Raw genomic sequence first — 15,345 nt, 5'->3', positions numbered from 1 at the left:
CAGAAGCCAAAGGGTAAGGAAGGCTGTATTACTCTGATGTCGGAATACAACTAGGTCTTCCTCTTATGCAATAGAATAAACTGTACCACTGATTGTGCTAAATTTACAAAGAAGAAGAAGCACCACAATCTAGGAACTAACTCACTCCCACAATGAAAGTCAAATTTGTGTGTTTAAAACTGTGCTGGCAGGTTTTACAGATCTCGATAAACACTAATCAGGTTCTGATCGAGGTCAGTGAAACCACTTGTTAATTACTAAAACAGTGCGCCCTGAGATTCTGTCCCATGAGTGACATGCTTTGACTGATAGCTTTCTTTAACCTAATAGGAGACCACATTTAAACATGTGATTCTTTCAATGAAAGTGCATGAGGTGGTCAGGATTAGAGAACTTAGATGTTGGGTTCAGATTTTGTCAAATGAAATTGAGCTTTTCGCCTTTCATAAAATATAAGTTAACAAAAGACTGCAGGAAAGGTGTGTTTGGGTTGTGTTGTTATACCATGGCACACCACCAAGTGGCATGAGTGTTCCATGTCCCGTGTCAGCAGTGTCCAGTGTCAGGCAGGTAACAGCAGTGTGGGTGTATGTTTGTCTGCAGGCTGCTGCTGAGGTGGGAGTGTGTGCTGGAGGAGCTGCGAGTGGTCGTCTCAGTTTTATTATCCCGACTGTGGAGGTGTGGCTGCAGGAGAACGTGAGCCCCACCCTGGACAGGCTCCAGGGCCTGGTGCAGCAGTTGAACAAGACTCCAGGGGCAGGAGGACTAGGAGACAGGTCCTTCATCTCACTGGAGTCACTGTAGTACCACACCTTAGCAGGCTGATCAAACAGCAGTGCTGGAGAAAAGGGGCTGTGACACAGAAAGAGCACTGGAAACTGGTGTGTCACATGATGTGCTGCACGGATCGCTTGATTCATTTTATTATTGATTTAATTGCTCCAGATAAGCAACGATTATTTACAAATTGTATTGTTTTACATATAAGGGGCTCAGGACCATAACGTACTGTAGATGCAGTGTCATAAAAATGACTATTGGCTAAATAAATATGTAGGGATAAATCAATTTACCATTTACACTTTGAGGAAGGATTACTCCCGTGTCCCAAATCAGATAAGGATGTGCTCATGGATTTTACCTTTTTTAATCACAGGTCAGGATATCCTGGGATCTTAACCGAAAAAAAATCTTTAAAGGGTTGTGAGATATGTTGATTTTAAACATGCTGGGGTGCATTTTCACCCCTTGCCACAGAGGAAGGGTTAAGGGAACTGCCTGAACAAAACTACAGGGCAGAGCCTTTTTAACTATGTCTCCATTAGGTTGTGCTTTCAATCCCAATCAGATTCAATACCTCCATTTGCTTCAATTAAACTGCCTGTATTCCTGGCTGGATGTTGTAAACAGCTGATCATCATCACTGTCTGCCAGGCCTGGTGGAATTCCTGATTTCCGGGGAGCTCTTAAAACTACTCTTGTTGGTATAATAAAGGTGTACAAGGCTTATTCCCTATTTCAGGGTCATTGTGTTGCCTGTGCCAGACACCACTAACCTGTTAGTGCAGTTAGAGCTGCCTTTTATACAATGCAGATGCTAGTTATTGCAAACCTATGTAAACGCCAGCTCTCTGCTTTCCTGTCCAACCACTCTCTGCTTGACCCTCTCCAATCTGGCTTCCGCTCTGCTCACTCCACTGAAACCGCCCTCCTGTCTGTCACCAACTCACTTAAGTGTGCCCGAGCTGCCTCTCTCTCCTCTGTCCTAATTCTCCTCGACCTCTCTGCTGCCTTTGACACTGTTGATCACTCTATTCTACTATCATCTCTTGCTGACCTGGGGATCTCTGGCACTGCTCTGGCCTGGTTCTCCTCCTACCTCTCCAACCGCACTTACCAGGTAACCTGGCGTGGAGCAACCTCCACACCTCACCCTCTCTTAACTGGAGTTCCCCAAGGGTCAGTCTTGGGTCCTCTCCTGTTCTCTCTCTACACCCGCTCCCTGGGCCCCCTCATCGCATCCTATGGTTTCTCATACCATTTCTATGCTGATGATGCTCAGATTTTCCTCTCCTTCCCCACCTCTGACTCCACCATCTCCTCCCGTATCTCTACCTGTCTGTCTGCTATTTCCTCCTGGATGCACTCGCATCACCTCAAACTCAACCTCTCTAAATCTGACCTCCTTTTCTTTCCCTCCTCCTCCCCCTCCTCTGATCTCTCTATCTCTGTTCCTCTGGAATCTACCACACTCTCTCCTTCTTCCTCAGCTAAGAACCTTGGAGTCACCCTGGACCCCTGCCTCTCTTATTCCCAGCACATCTCCACTCTGGCACGCACTTGCAGATTCTTCCTGAGCAACATCCGAAGAATCCGACCCTTCCTCACCAACTATGCTACCCAGTTCCTGGTCCAGGCCCTGGTACTCTCCCGCCTAGACTACTGCAACTCCCTCCTGGCTGGCCTCCCTGCGTCCGCCACCCGTCCGCTCCAGCTCATCCAGAACTCTGCTGCTCGCCTGGTGTTCTCTCTACCTCGCTTCGCCCACGCTACTCCACTACTCCGCTCGCTCCACTGGCTCCCGATCACCGCTCGCATCCAGTTCAAGACTCTTGTACTAGCCTACAGATGCCTTGATCAGACTGCACCCAGCTACCTCCAGACCCTCATCTCTCCCTACACCCCCACTCGACCTCTCCGCTCCGCCTGCACTAGAAGACTGGCTCTACCTCCGCTACGCTCCCCTGCCTCCCGAGCCCGCTCCTTCTCCACCCTTGCTCTGCAGTGGTGGAACGACCTTCCTACAGATGTCAGGACTGCCCAGTCCCTGACCACATTCCGGCGCCTCCTTAAGACTCACCTCTTCAAACAGCACCTGTAGAACTCCTCTGTTGTATCCTGGGACACTATCACCCTTCATTTAAATATGCTTTATTTTGCTCTTATCTGCCCCCTATTTTACTGCATTTAATCCTGTACCTCAGAATATTGTAATCTGCCAAGTGTTTAATCTGTAGTATTTTGTACTTAATCATATCCTGATGTAACCATCACTATTATCTGCTGTATTATTGAATTGTGGTTTGTCACACTTGAGAATTATTGTATTTCTTGTTCTTATTGTATGACTTATATTGTAACACTTGAATGTATTTGTATTTGCTTGCGATTGTAAGTCGCCCTGGATAAGGGCGTCTGCTAAGAAATAAATAATAATAATAATAATAATAATCAGGGGCACACAGGGGCCCTTATGGGCTATAGTGGAAGATGTGGTCTTCCAGTACCTTTGTTTAGTCCCCAAGTAGATTTCTAGCCTTTACCAGTAGACTTGAATTCCATGTGGTATTGTTTGGTTATCCCACTATCGCATGTATTAGTGTTACACTGATAAGCCATTGATATGAGACAAACAGCAACCCTGAGTTTGTAAAACAAGGTACTATGTGTTTAATGTATGAACAGCGATCCTTCGCTATTTCATTTGAACTCAAATTATACATGCATTCTCCATTATTACTGTAGCAAGAGACGCGCACGCTTAGTAAAATGTTACTTCACACAATTAGACCTTTTTCCCACCCCTCACAGTTTGAGAACCGCTGTTCTAATATAAAGGCGTTTGAAGATGAATAAGTTTTGGGTTAGCCAACAGTCTGCTATTGACTGGACTTAATGAATGTAAGAAACACAATTGTACTTGAAGAAACTTTTCAAAATGTAAAATATATACACCAATAAGCTCAGGGTTTGAGAAATGCTTATAAACAAGTGTTTTAAACACATGTACTCTTAAGAAAGGTATGAAATATACCAAAAGGTGTCCATGCAAGAAAAATGTTACTTTTTATATCAGAATTAAACAAATAGCTGCTATTCCATCAAGATCCTACAAATACCTGTGTTTGTGTTCAAGCACCTGCTCCCTTGAGAAAGGTTTGAATCATTACAAAACATTGTGATAAAGAATCTCCTTACAACTGGATGTATGTCACTTCTAAAACGTGTGACAGACAGACACCTCCATCAATATCCACATTCTGAAACCCTCAATAACTTGTGCTTAATGTCCTTACCATCTTTCATCACATTTGAAATTAACACACTTTACCAGTTTTGTAACTTTATGGCAAACCTTGCATAATCTAGCCAGAGTTGCTAATTACACCTAAATATCCCCAGAAATTGCTTAAAAAGAACCTCTTTTCAAACCACTTTATTGGATTAAAGAAAAGTCAAGCACTGCACATGATTTTGTATTTAAGTTTTATTTTTAAAAAATGATGTATAAAATGTTTACAGGTATTTTATCTGTGATTTAAGACACCCTCTCTTATTGCAATAACTTATAGTGCTGGAAAGAAATATTTAAAAATAAACATTGCAAGATAAACATGAACAAGAAGTAAGGTGCTTCACCACGGCCAAACAGCAAATTGTTCATATGACACATTACAGATCTATGGGGGAAGCAGTGTTATCCCATACGGGGCTCTATGTAGGTTCCTGTGAAATCTATTTTCTGTTTCTCTTTTATTTGTTTGTTTTTAATTGTTATTTGATATACTAATACCAGCAACAACAAACACACACATGCAGTTAAATTTTCTCTTTTGACAAATATAATTTAGTACCAAACTTGATCTGATCAATACATTTGTTGCCAGGCTACACTTCAGTGACCAAAATAAAGAAATATGGATTTGAATTTGGAAGATTTGTGTAAGAGCAACTTTTTCAGCCCAGCTCGGGCTGCTGTTGCTGCAGACCCTTTGTGACGCATGCTTCTTCAGCAGTTAACATTCATGGAGTGCTGTGTTTATTCCAATGGCAAAGAGATTCCACTAAATTGTATTTCAGCAAGATCAGTCTTCAATAAACTGTTCTAGATTGTTGTCAAAGAATCCGCTATCCACCTGTGTTCGGCTCGCAGCATCAGAATTGATCTTGTTGTTTTCAATACGAGTGACTTGACTCCAATGCCAGAAGAGATAACTACAGCACACAAAATAGCATAGTGTCATTTAAAACCAAGCATGTCAGTAATTTTATTACACATGCGTCTAATCATGATCAGCATCATGATCCATGTCCTATACCCACAGCATGCAGAATATCATCACGTAATATCCATGCAAAGTTACATTACATCCAGGAAAGATATAGCCAGAAAGCATTCTGGTCTCAAGAAACACCCGGACCAAGATTATACCCTCAAGAACTTAAGGAATGTCCCTACCAAGTACGATCAGAATTAACAAACAGCATTTCTCAAGATTTAGGTAAAAGAGACTAAATATTTAGTTGCCAATGACTCAAATGATATTCTGCAGGATTTCAGAGAATGGATTCATGCCATTTTCAATTTAGAGTGAAAGCAGTACCAGACTGATTAAAAGTACTGATCAGTTTAGTTTACCTGCACATATTGTACTGGTCTAAAATACAAAACAGCAATAATGAGAACTGCCAAAATAGTGTCTCAGTCTGTTATATCCATATATATAGTGTAGATTATTTATTTATTTATTTTAAAAAACAGTAATCCACTTTATAAATATCACAACATGATTGTACATGGATTCCTGTGATTGATTGAGCTTGATCCACTGATGTTTTTAGCAGGATAGCTATAGGTCTATTCTAATCACCAGCACTCTTGTTTCAGACTTCACTGTAGTCAACAAACAGTAAAGTGCCAATAACAAGCAGTGAATAACCAGCAGAAGCTATTGTTTTACACACTGTATCACACTTTAAACTCTGTTGTAGCTAAACACTTGAGGGTCAATTGCAGCGTGTCACATTTAGTCCACTTGATGCACCCAACAGGGGGATTGAGTGAGTTTGATCCAGTTGCTTGGACTACCGTCAGTACCACTGCTACCCCCAATTGCAGCGTACCAAAGGTTGGTTAGCTCATTGGGATCATCAGTTAAACTGGATCAAGCTTAGTACCGATTGCTGTATACTAAACCAGACCTTTGTGGTCACAAAAAAAGACCCATATTAACTGGATTACGTGGATTAGTCCTGTGAAGAGAAGAGGCTGCCTGCTCTGATTTCTCAGTTTTTTCTCAATATTTGCTTGCAAATCTGTTTAATATGGATTATGTACTTTAAGTCTGTATTACATCACCCCGGAATAATGTATATTTTTAATATACATAACCCTTTTGAACTTCTAATTCAATCTTGAAGCCACTGTAAAAATGACCATTGTAATTTTACACAGTAACATTATACTTTCAAATGCTTTTCCAATATTAATACTGTGCATTTACACTTTTACAGTGTTTTCCTTCTTGTTCTACAGTACTTTCCTTACCATACCTTCTAATACATTGTGTTTTGTTAGATCAGACTAGCTTGATCAGACCAGCTAAACCAATTAACTGGATTTTAGGATTAGTATGCTGCAATTGGGACTAATTTTGTTCAGGTACTGGGGATTTGTTAGTCCTGTCACGCTGAAATTGACCCTTGAATGTCTGAGTGTTTTAGATCATTTTATTATGTTAAGCAAAACATACGTTTTGGCCACATGGAAGAAGGCAGAGTTGTAGGATGATGTTGGCACTTCTGAAACAAGAGTGTTTGTGTTTACACAAGATGCGACAAACAATTGAACAAGTACAACTATTTACATCCTGATTGGTCAAAAGCAATGTGTTAAAATCAGTAGCCATACTGCAGTATTTGGCGCTGGCAATAGGACCAGCCTACTACCAGAACAAGGATTGGACAAGCAGGAATGTAGCACAGACCCACTGCGTACCTGTATTTCATCCATACTTTGGTTTTGCGGGGCAAGCATTAAATAGTCTAGTTTGGTCTTCCTTTAGCATCTTGAATGTTTGCTTTGCTTCTATATCATAGTTTTATATTTTTAGCCAGAGATACATACAACATATTCATGGAGCTGGTTTCATTCACCCAGTTTCTCCATCCACAATCTTAGCTTTTACTAGCGTTAATAACATTATCACTGATGCTCTCCCCTCGGTCCTGTTCTTTTCTGTTTTACTTGGCTGAAGTGAGATATTCCGATTTTTTTTTTTTTATTATTTAAAAGACAACACAATAGATTAAAGTTGCTATGACTCTCTGGTACCAGATCACTTTTACTGTTGGTCAGATTTACTCAATTGCTCTTACTGCAAATCAAACCAGGTGACCTATACCACAGGATTGGGTAGCAGGAATCTACAGTGCTGTTTTTATCTACATGTCCTTAAATGTAAGAAACTAAAGATCTAGCTAGTCCAACAGAAGGGAAAAGAGAGACAGATTAAGGGAAAGAGACAGAAATTTAAAATGCACACTTAAAAAAAGGCAACCTATAGTTGCTTATCATCAGATAAGCAGCGAAGGTTTGCGTGCAACCTAAAAAGGATTGGACAATGCTAAGGTTAAACTTCAAAGCTTGCCAGATTTCTGTCAAGTTAAGGACATGACATTGGGGAGTGTTCCCAGCCTTGGTAACCCACTGCCATGCAGTGGCATGACAAGATTCCCAGTTCTTTGGTGAAATCAGCCAGTCTCGTCAAGCCCAGGGCCCAGTCAGGCTTCACAGCACAGAGCTCATCACCGCTGGTTACCTGTCCTGGGAACAGAGGGGCGCCAGGATTCTTCAACTGGTTAGTTTTCATCGAGTTCGATTTGGTCACTGTCGCTGCTATCCGAGTCAGAGACTTTCTCCCACTGCTGTGCTTTATCCAGCCCGAGAAAGCGCTTCAGCAGATCAGCGATAGCATCTGCGTCACTGCAGGGTAGGGTGGGGGAATAAATCAGTGAGGAAAACATGCAATGTTAAACATAACCTACTCTATCAAGCAGGGAATGAATGGAAAAGCTAGACTGCAGTATTACCAGCAAGACCTGTGTGTGGGTCACTCCAGCACAGGGAGGTGGTTCCTCCGTTTGTGCTTTGTGGAGCATAAACCACATGTTGTGAAGAAAATGGTGCCAGGGTAGGTACTGAGTGTAAAAGAAGAGCTGTGGAACTCATGCCCTACATGGTTAGACCACATCTGAAGCTGATAAAATCGAACTTTTCCATGACCTTGGGATATAATTTTTAGATACCAAGTTAGAGCTCAGTTGGTAAACTGTTCAGTTGATATCTACATACAAATTAATCTTTTTCAGCATAAAATAACTTCACAGAAAGACTACCTTGGGATAACGAATTAAACAGTTTTGCTGTCTTACAATAAAAAGAAAAAAAAATACATTTAAATGTGCATAAATATGCATATTAGTATACTGCATTCAGTACTACAGCAGCCTGAAAGTTTTGAATGGAGCTATCTTTCTTAGACCTGTATACCTGGCCTGCAGCGGTGAAAGAGGGAAGGTTGACATGTAAGCTTATAGACCGACAGACACCCCCTTATATCTCCAGATATATGTAAAAACGTATGGGTGGTTTACAGATGGAGAGACCACTACCCAGTGTCCTTACCAAACATCATAATGTGATAAGAGGTTCTTATACATCCATACATACACAATAAAAAACATACAATTCAGCAGTCTGCTTGTACTGAGAGGCGCCCAGGACTGAATGGCAGACAGAGTGTGCTCAGGAAACAGTTCTTAGAACTGTGAGGGGAAGCTCTCATGGTGCCTGCCTGCAGTACCATTGTCCCTCACTTTTCATCAACTGAAAGTAAAAAAAAAAAAAAAAAAAAAAAAAAATTTTAAAAGGAAGCGATTCAATACCTCCTCCCGCCAAGGGTGGCGCTCTGAGTGAGCGGGTGGGAGAATCCAGTGGCAAATCGCAAGACCACCAGGTAGCCTTTCCCCAGGTAGCGCACTTTCTCCTCCTCCACACTCACGTCCCTCAGGTGATTCAGTTCGGCCACCACTACACAACACAGTAGAGAAATGACATTACACTCAGCACAGAGAGAGAGAGAGAGAGAGAGAGAGAGAGAGACACACAGTATGCGAGACACACTTTTAGGAATTGGAGAATATGGTTTCTCATATATACTGACTGGCCAACAAGAGAATACAGGTAACAGTTAAAAATGAGTCTGCAATTCATGCAAATGTTTGTGCTAATAAGACATCACTGTGTGTTAGTTGTGTGCCACTATTCAGCAACAATCATGGGAAAGCAGAAGGATCCGAGTGACTTCACAGGGGGTATGATTGTGGGCTCATCCCTCAACGCAGTGGCTGCACTACACCTGGAATGAAAGTTTGCAGAAAACCAGCCCCAGAAAAAAAGAAAAAGCAGAATTCCAAACTTAAGCAGTCTGCAGACATGTGCAAATGTATTGAGACGGGGAATACCCATGCTACAGTGGCCCGAATCACAGAAACCTTGAACACTGGGCAAGACACAGATGTTTCTACTCGAACAATGTGCTTCAGTAGCAGGTCATTAAGTTTATGGCCAGTCAGTGTACCTAAATCCTTCTCACATATACAGGTTAAATACAAAGTGATCAGTACCATGCATATATGTAAGTGCCCCCATAAATATATTCTCAGATTCTGATAGTCAATAAAGAATGTCCTCAGCAGGTTGCATCACAGTTGCATTAGTGGTTCTCTAGAAACATGTGCAGTTGTAAGTGCCACATATCCACCCCTGGAAAGAAAAGTGCTTTTCCCCCCCAGGACTGAAAGGGCCCTCTTACCTTGCTCGTGTCCCTTCCTCCACATGGTCAGTATTTTGGTGTAGAGGTTAAACGATTTTAGAATGACTTGACCTTTAGACTTATCAAAAATGGCTTCCTTAAAAAAAAAAAAAAAAAAAAAAAAAAAAAAGGAGAAAATGTAAGTGCAAGTATGAAAGATGTTGTTTTTTTTTTTTTTTAAATGGACACAGTTCTAGATGAATAAAGCTATTCTAGAAGTAGATAGATAAAAGTGACGTTCTGAATTGATGTTGAAAAACACTAATTTGTTAAAAAGTCAAGCGTTTGGCCAGTATTTCAATTTTTTTGTCAGCTTTCTGGGTCAGCTGGAAATGCAGGCCGTCACCACATTGTATCCTTTCTGGCACCGTTGTTACATCACATCGGTTGACAGCCACCCACGCCTGTGAACGCCAGCAGGGTGAATTCTGTCGGAATGCAAAGCGCTCGGGTGCAAAAATAACAAAAGGAAAAACAGTAACAAAAAGTATTTGTGTGTGTAAGCCTTTAAACCAACTAAGGGTGGCCATAACAAAACAATGGCTACATAATACAGGAATGGGACATGCGCTCAATAGAATACTATGTGTGACTATAGAGCGAGTCAACGACAGGACGTCACACAAAGCATGACGGAAGAGAGCTCCAATACAGTCAATGTTAATTTGTTTTAATGGTTTTTATACGATATGCTGCTCAAGGAGAGGCTGAAAATGTGTGAAAAGCTTTAGTTAACAGGTTTTCTATTGAAATGGTTATATATTTAGTTGTATTACAGTTCCCCTTTAAAGTGTTTTACAAAACTTACATTCCATTTGTAATATAATCCTAGAGAAAAGACTAGTGCTAATCGAGATCTGAGAAACCAGCTCTTTGTTTAAAAATATATTAATGACAAGACATCTTGTCATTGACACACAAGGAGAGACAGTAAAATGACAGCTCTTCAAATGCACTGAAAACGTTAAACTGCTCAACTTTTCTGCTGGACAAAATTAGATTGAAATTATATCAAATCTGAGCCATCAGTATCGCGATTATGACACACACATACATACATATATATATATATATATATATATATATATATCCCAGATCCTCATCCTCTCAATATCCAAGTTTCATCACAATCAGAAAAAAAAACTCGGTTCTCTTGACCATAATCTTTTCTGGGGCTATGCACCCCAGCTGTGGATTAAAACAGTAAACCAAGCACATTGTGTGCACTTTTATTTAAACCCAACATATGGTGTTTTGTCTTTGCCACAGTACATTTCTGTTTGAGCGGATTTGTGTCACATGATCTTTGCTGTACGTATCTGTTGCAGACTGGATTGTACCCTGCTCACAGAGATGGAGGCTGATATGAAATGCAGTGTAGTATGTGGTAAGGTGGCACGGAGCTTGTGGAGTCTGCTGAGGTGCTGTGTTTGATGTAGGCAGTGTAGCAGTTTAACAGCTTGGGGTGTAGGAACAAGGACAATCAGTAACGTAGAAGGAGTGCGAACCAATGCTTTCAGATAAATGTTATTAACATTATTACTGTCCTTTTATTGCATGTATTTTTTTACGATAATTCAGGATTTGAAAGTCTTTCAAATACAACACTACTGAATACATTGCTGCATCCTGGTACCTTTGCTGTTGGTCTTATTGTAGCTAGACCATTGGAGTGAGTTTGAACTACAACATACGATTACCAGAAAGCAGCAGCAACTTTTCATCTATAGTGTGCAGATAGAGAATTACATTAAAAAAAATAAATAAAATAAATTGGTTACCTTTAAACTTAGGGATTTTTTTCAGGGACCGCTTGGTATTTGGAACCTCTGTTCTAGCTCCTATGCAATAAAAGAATCAGTTCTTTGAATAGACACCAAGCTTACCTCCCACTCCTCCAGGTTCTGTATAGCGACAAAGCAGCACCCAGCCACGTAGAAGAGCTTCCACATCCAGCTGTCTGCAACACAGAACCCACACAAAAGAGAGCTGACTGGCATGTGTGCAGGCTTATTAAACATATCAGAACACTGTGGCGGCTTCATGCAGCTCTACAGTCAAGGATAGAAGTCTTACCTGAGCTGTAATAGGCTGCTGACAGACCAACAGATGAGATTCCTGAAGTTACATAAAAATAAAAATAAAGTTTACTTCTTTCACACATGTACAACCGTAGTCACGATATAACCCAAGCTCTATAATATCTACCAGCCTGGGAGCCATTGAGTCTTAGTCTTCAGTCCAGTTCTTTTTGTACACAACATTGGTGCAGATTCTCCCAATTTCTATAAAGCCCCATAACAACCACTGTAAGAGCAGACACTGGTTTCCTTGACATACTGGTAACTTTACATGTTTGGTGTCATTTTCTAGGATGTAAAAATTTTTTGAATTTCATGATATAACAACCACACTAACTGGCTGCTTTATTGTGACTGGTCTACCTGATTGGATTTAGCATCACCCTGAATAAGAGATGCAAATAGGGTTGAACATGTGATGCACCATGTGATCGCTGCAGAACTATAAAGGTGTGGGAGTAGTACAACTGCAAACAGTCCACCAGAAATGGGGAAAGGACCAGATCTAACAGCATTCGACAGAGGCATGAAGATGGGTACACAGTTGCCAAGGTAGCAAGGGCAGTCATGTTGATCGGAATGGCATCAGAATGGCAAAACAAAGGGATAGTTACAAACAATCAGGCCTAGTGAGGCTTGTCAAGCCTGAACTGCCAATGTCTGATATTAGTTACAGGTCCTAATAAAGTGGCCAGGCAGTGTACATTGTAATATAGATGGTTTACGAAATGTGTTTTGCACATTTAAAAAGGGCTGTGCTGACTCTCCTCAATACTATAACCAACAGCATCTCCATTTGAAACCTTCTTTTGTGTAACTAGATTACTGCCTACACGGACACAGACTGCTGGTTTGTGGTGCTTGGGGACTAGATGCTTATTGCTGATTAAAGTCACTCAGACTCATTATCTATTAAATATATTGGTATCCCTGGTTTGATAATGGCCCCCACTTCATGAATATGTGAAAGAGTTTACGTAATCCCACCACAAGTGAAACTGTATTTGTGGTTGGCACACTATGCAAGTTCCTGTTTAATGCTGGAGACACAATCACATGACTTACCAACCAACAGAGCCCAGGACCGGAAGCCAGGCAGCCTCTTGAGGTGGATGCGGGTGTGTGAGTGAGACTCTACTGTCATGTACCCCATGTCTGCAACACTGAAAAACATTACAATGCTATAAAGCAGGGGCACGTATTCAGAACGCAATGCATTCCCTGGGGCGTTAAACACAAATACCAATGTTTTAAAAATCAACTCTTGGGTTTTCTGGGGTAAAGCTGTGTACGCAAAGTTACTTTGTGGCTTGGAACGTTGTTTCAGGAGACGAGGTTTCAGGCCACTGCCTGGCACACCAGGGGAGACTTGGGGTTTGATACAGCAAAGTTCCCTCAGATTAGGTCTCCCCAGTCTCCTGGAACCAGATTTCAAGCCACAGTTACTGAAAAAGTGGTTTTGCGTTCCCTCAACTTCACACTATTTTTATTTTTTTTAACGTTTAACAGAAAGCACAACATGCAAATATTTCAAACATGATGCTGCAAATAAACTGCTGTATCCTGGTAGCTTTGCTTTTTCAGCGTATGCAAATGCTGGTATTAGTTAGGCAAATGAAAGGTTATTTTTGTGCATGAAAAGGGTCAAAACATACCTGCTTACACCAACTGAGAATGAAAGATTGAGCGAGCTTACATATCTTGCTCAATTAATATATTTCTACCATTTAAAATATAATTGTTCCCTCAAGAAAAACAAAAATATTAATAAAAAATCGGTATCAGCAGCATAGCAGTACCCCATATATTACCCGTTTGTTTTGCCCCATTTACTCCCTTGACGCTTTGCTCACTAAATATCTATATATATATATATATATATATATATATATATATATCTATATCTATATCTATATCTATATGAAGTTGCACCTCTGTTTGTTTAATGGAGCAGTAGATACAGTATGTAGGCCTAATTGTGAAATGTTTTAACAACAAAAACGCTATCTCGTTGTAAACTGACCCAATTATTGCCTATTTTTTCTCATTCATTATGTTACAGTATTTGGGACAGAGAATGTTAAATATTATTGACACAACTTTGTTCCCCACCGGACACAGAATTCTTCCGAAATGACGCCCTGAAGAAGCCGCCAACGTTTCACATTTCAATTGTAAGACAAAAGAAACAAAATATATCCCTAATGAAGTAAAAGAAGACTAGAGATAACTAAGAGGCAAGATGGGTTTCGGTGATTTTATTTAACTACATTGGATTTCGATATTGTGTAGTTTTTACCATTACACTTGAATTAAAATTGCTAGTTTAACAATATGAAAATGTTTTATAGTCTTTTAAATAGCAAACTAAAACACTCAATGCGGTTTTAAAATGTCGTGTTTAGTAAAAAATGATTATTTTCCAAAGTAGTTTAGTATCTAGACAAGAAATAAACCATTTTTAATACTAGATGTATTATATTTTGAAGACAATCGGCACAACGTGAAGATTATTCAACGACCAATGTCTGTAGATATAGGCCTACGGGGTACATTTGATTTAGCGGACCAACCTTGAGAGGAAGTCTCTACTTTAGTCACGGAAAACGCTTTATAGAGAAATTTCACAACAAGCATTAGGGAACTTTTTCTAACAAAAACGTTATTGTAACCGTCGTCAATATAGCCTCCTCAGAAAAAAAAAATAGTGTTTGGACGGGACTTCACAGTTACTTTGGAAAAAGTCTGAGCAGAGGTCTACGACGACCGCCGCCCGCACCAAATCATTTAAATAATGTAATCGTACACACCACAGTGGAAGAAGTATCAATTCTCCGTCTTGATACGGTCGTACCCGGAGTTCCAACCTTAAAATTGATTCACTTCTTTCGGGTAATTCATACTCGTACAGTCCCGCCCATTTGCACCTTTGGAACTGCACTTTTCCACCCAAGCCTTTTTCAAGTGCTTGCCCCACAATGTGAAAGGAAAAAAATTAATCATTACAAACTAAAGTTAATTTATATACGAGAACAAACATGCATTCAATAAAATGGTCATACCTGTTGTTGCTGTGTGAATATATTTACCGGCAGTGGATCTTGTACCTCAGTATCGCAATACGCAGCAGCACTATTATTCAATGGGGAAGTAACGAGAGGGTTGTGCAGTTCCTGTTTAGTCCCGAACACGAACGCGATTCGCATTACCGTAATTTCATTAATAGGTGCAAAATTATGTTTTGGACGCTAAAACTGTTCAGAGTTGTACTTTTTCAGCTTTAGCACCTGTCTTTAAGGCACACTGAAACGGATAAAGCGCCTTAGGTGGCTGAAGACGAGTGTACAGTAAATGCATGCCATTTTCATTTGATGTAATACTAATTTATTAACAACTATGTAGTATTGAATCTGCGCTTGTTTCCGTATTATTCGGTACTCCTCACTGCATTCACTCTGAAAAAAACAGTGTTTCTAATATAACTATTGCAGATAAAGCTGCAGTATCTATATTCTGCCAAAGTTTTTTGTTGTGTGCACAACCCAGACCTTGATGACTGTCCAGTATATATAGGATAGGTACTATCTACAGTAGGGTGCAAATGTGTT

General features: G+C 40.4%; 1 protein-coding gene across 3 annotated transcripts; it reads right to left on the bottom strand.

The window, feature by feature from the left end:
• Positions 1–4,252: 4,252 nt before the first annotated feature.
• Positions 4,253–15,270, bottom strand: LOC117423343 (cytochrome b-245 chaperone 1 homolog). Of its 3 annotated transcripts, none has more exons than XM_058989943.1 (8): positions 14,800–15,270; positions 14,548–14,704; positions 12,803–12,900; positions 11,733–11,774; positions 11,543–11,616; positions 9,657–9,753; positions 8,728–8,872; positions 4,253–7,765 (listed from the first exon to the last, which is right to left on the bottom strand). In XM_058989943.1, exons 3-8 carry the CDS (start codon positions 12,888–12,890, stop codon positions 7,642–7,644), a joined length of 570 nt encoding a protein of 189 aa, XP_058845926.1. In that variant the 5' UTR covers positions 12,891–12,900; positions 14,548–14,704; positions 14,800–15,270; the 3' UTR covers positions 4,253–7,641. The 3 variants fall into 3 exon arrangements, with proteins under 3 accessions (XP_058845926.1, XP_058845925.1, XP_033894835.1); XM_058989942.1 differs by lacking the exon at positions 14,548–14,704 and adding an exon at positions 13,040–13,155; XM_034038944.3 differs by lacking the exon at positions 14,548–14,704 and having other exon boundaries at positions 14,800–15,268.
• Between the last annotated feature and the right edge of the window lie 75 nt (positions 15,271–15,345).

Source organism: Acipenser ruthenus, chromosome 17 (genome assembly GCF_902713425.1).
Source record: "Acipenser ruthenus chromosome 17, fAciRut3.2 maternal haplotype, whole genome shotgun sequence".
Taxonomy (NCBI): Eukaryota; Metazoa; Chordata; class Actinopteri; order Acipenseriformes; family Acipenseridae; genus Acipenser; species Acipenser ruthenus.
Note: the sequence above shows the minus strand (reverse complement) of the source record. Positions and strands in the feature narration are given on the sequence as shown.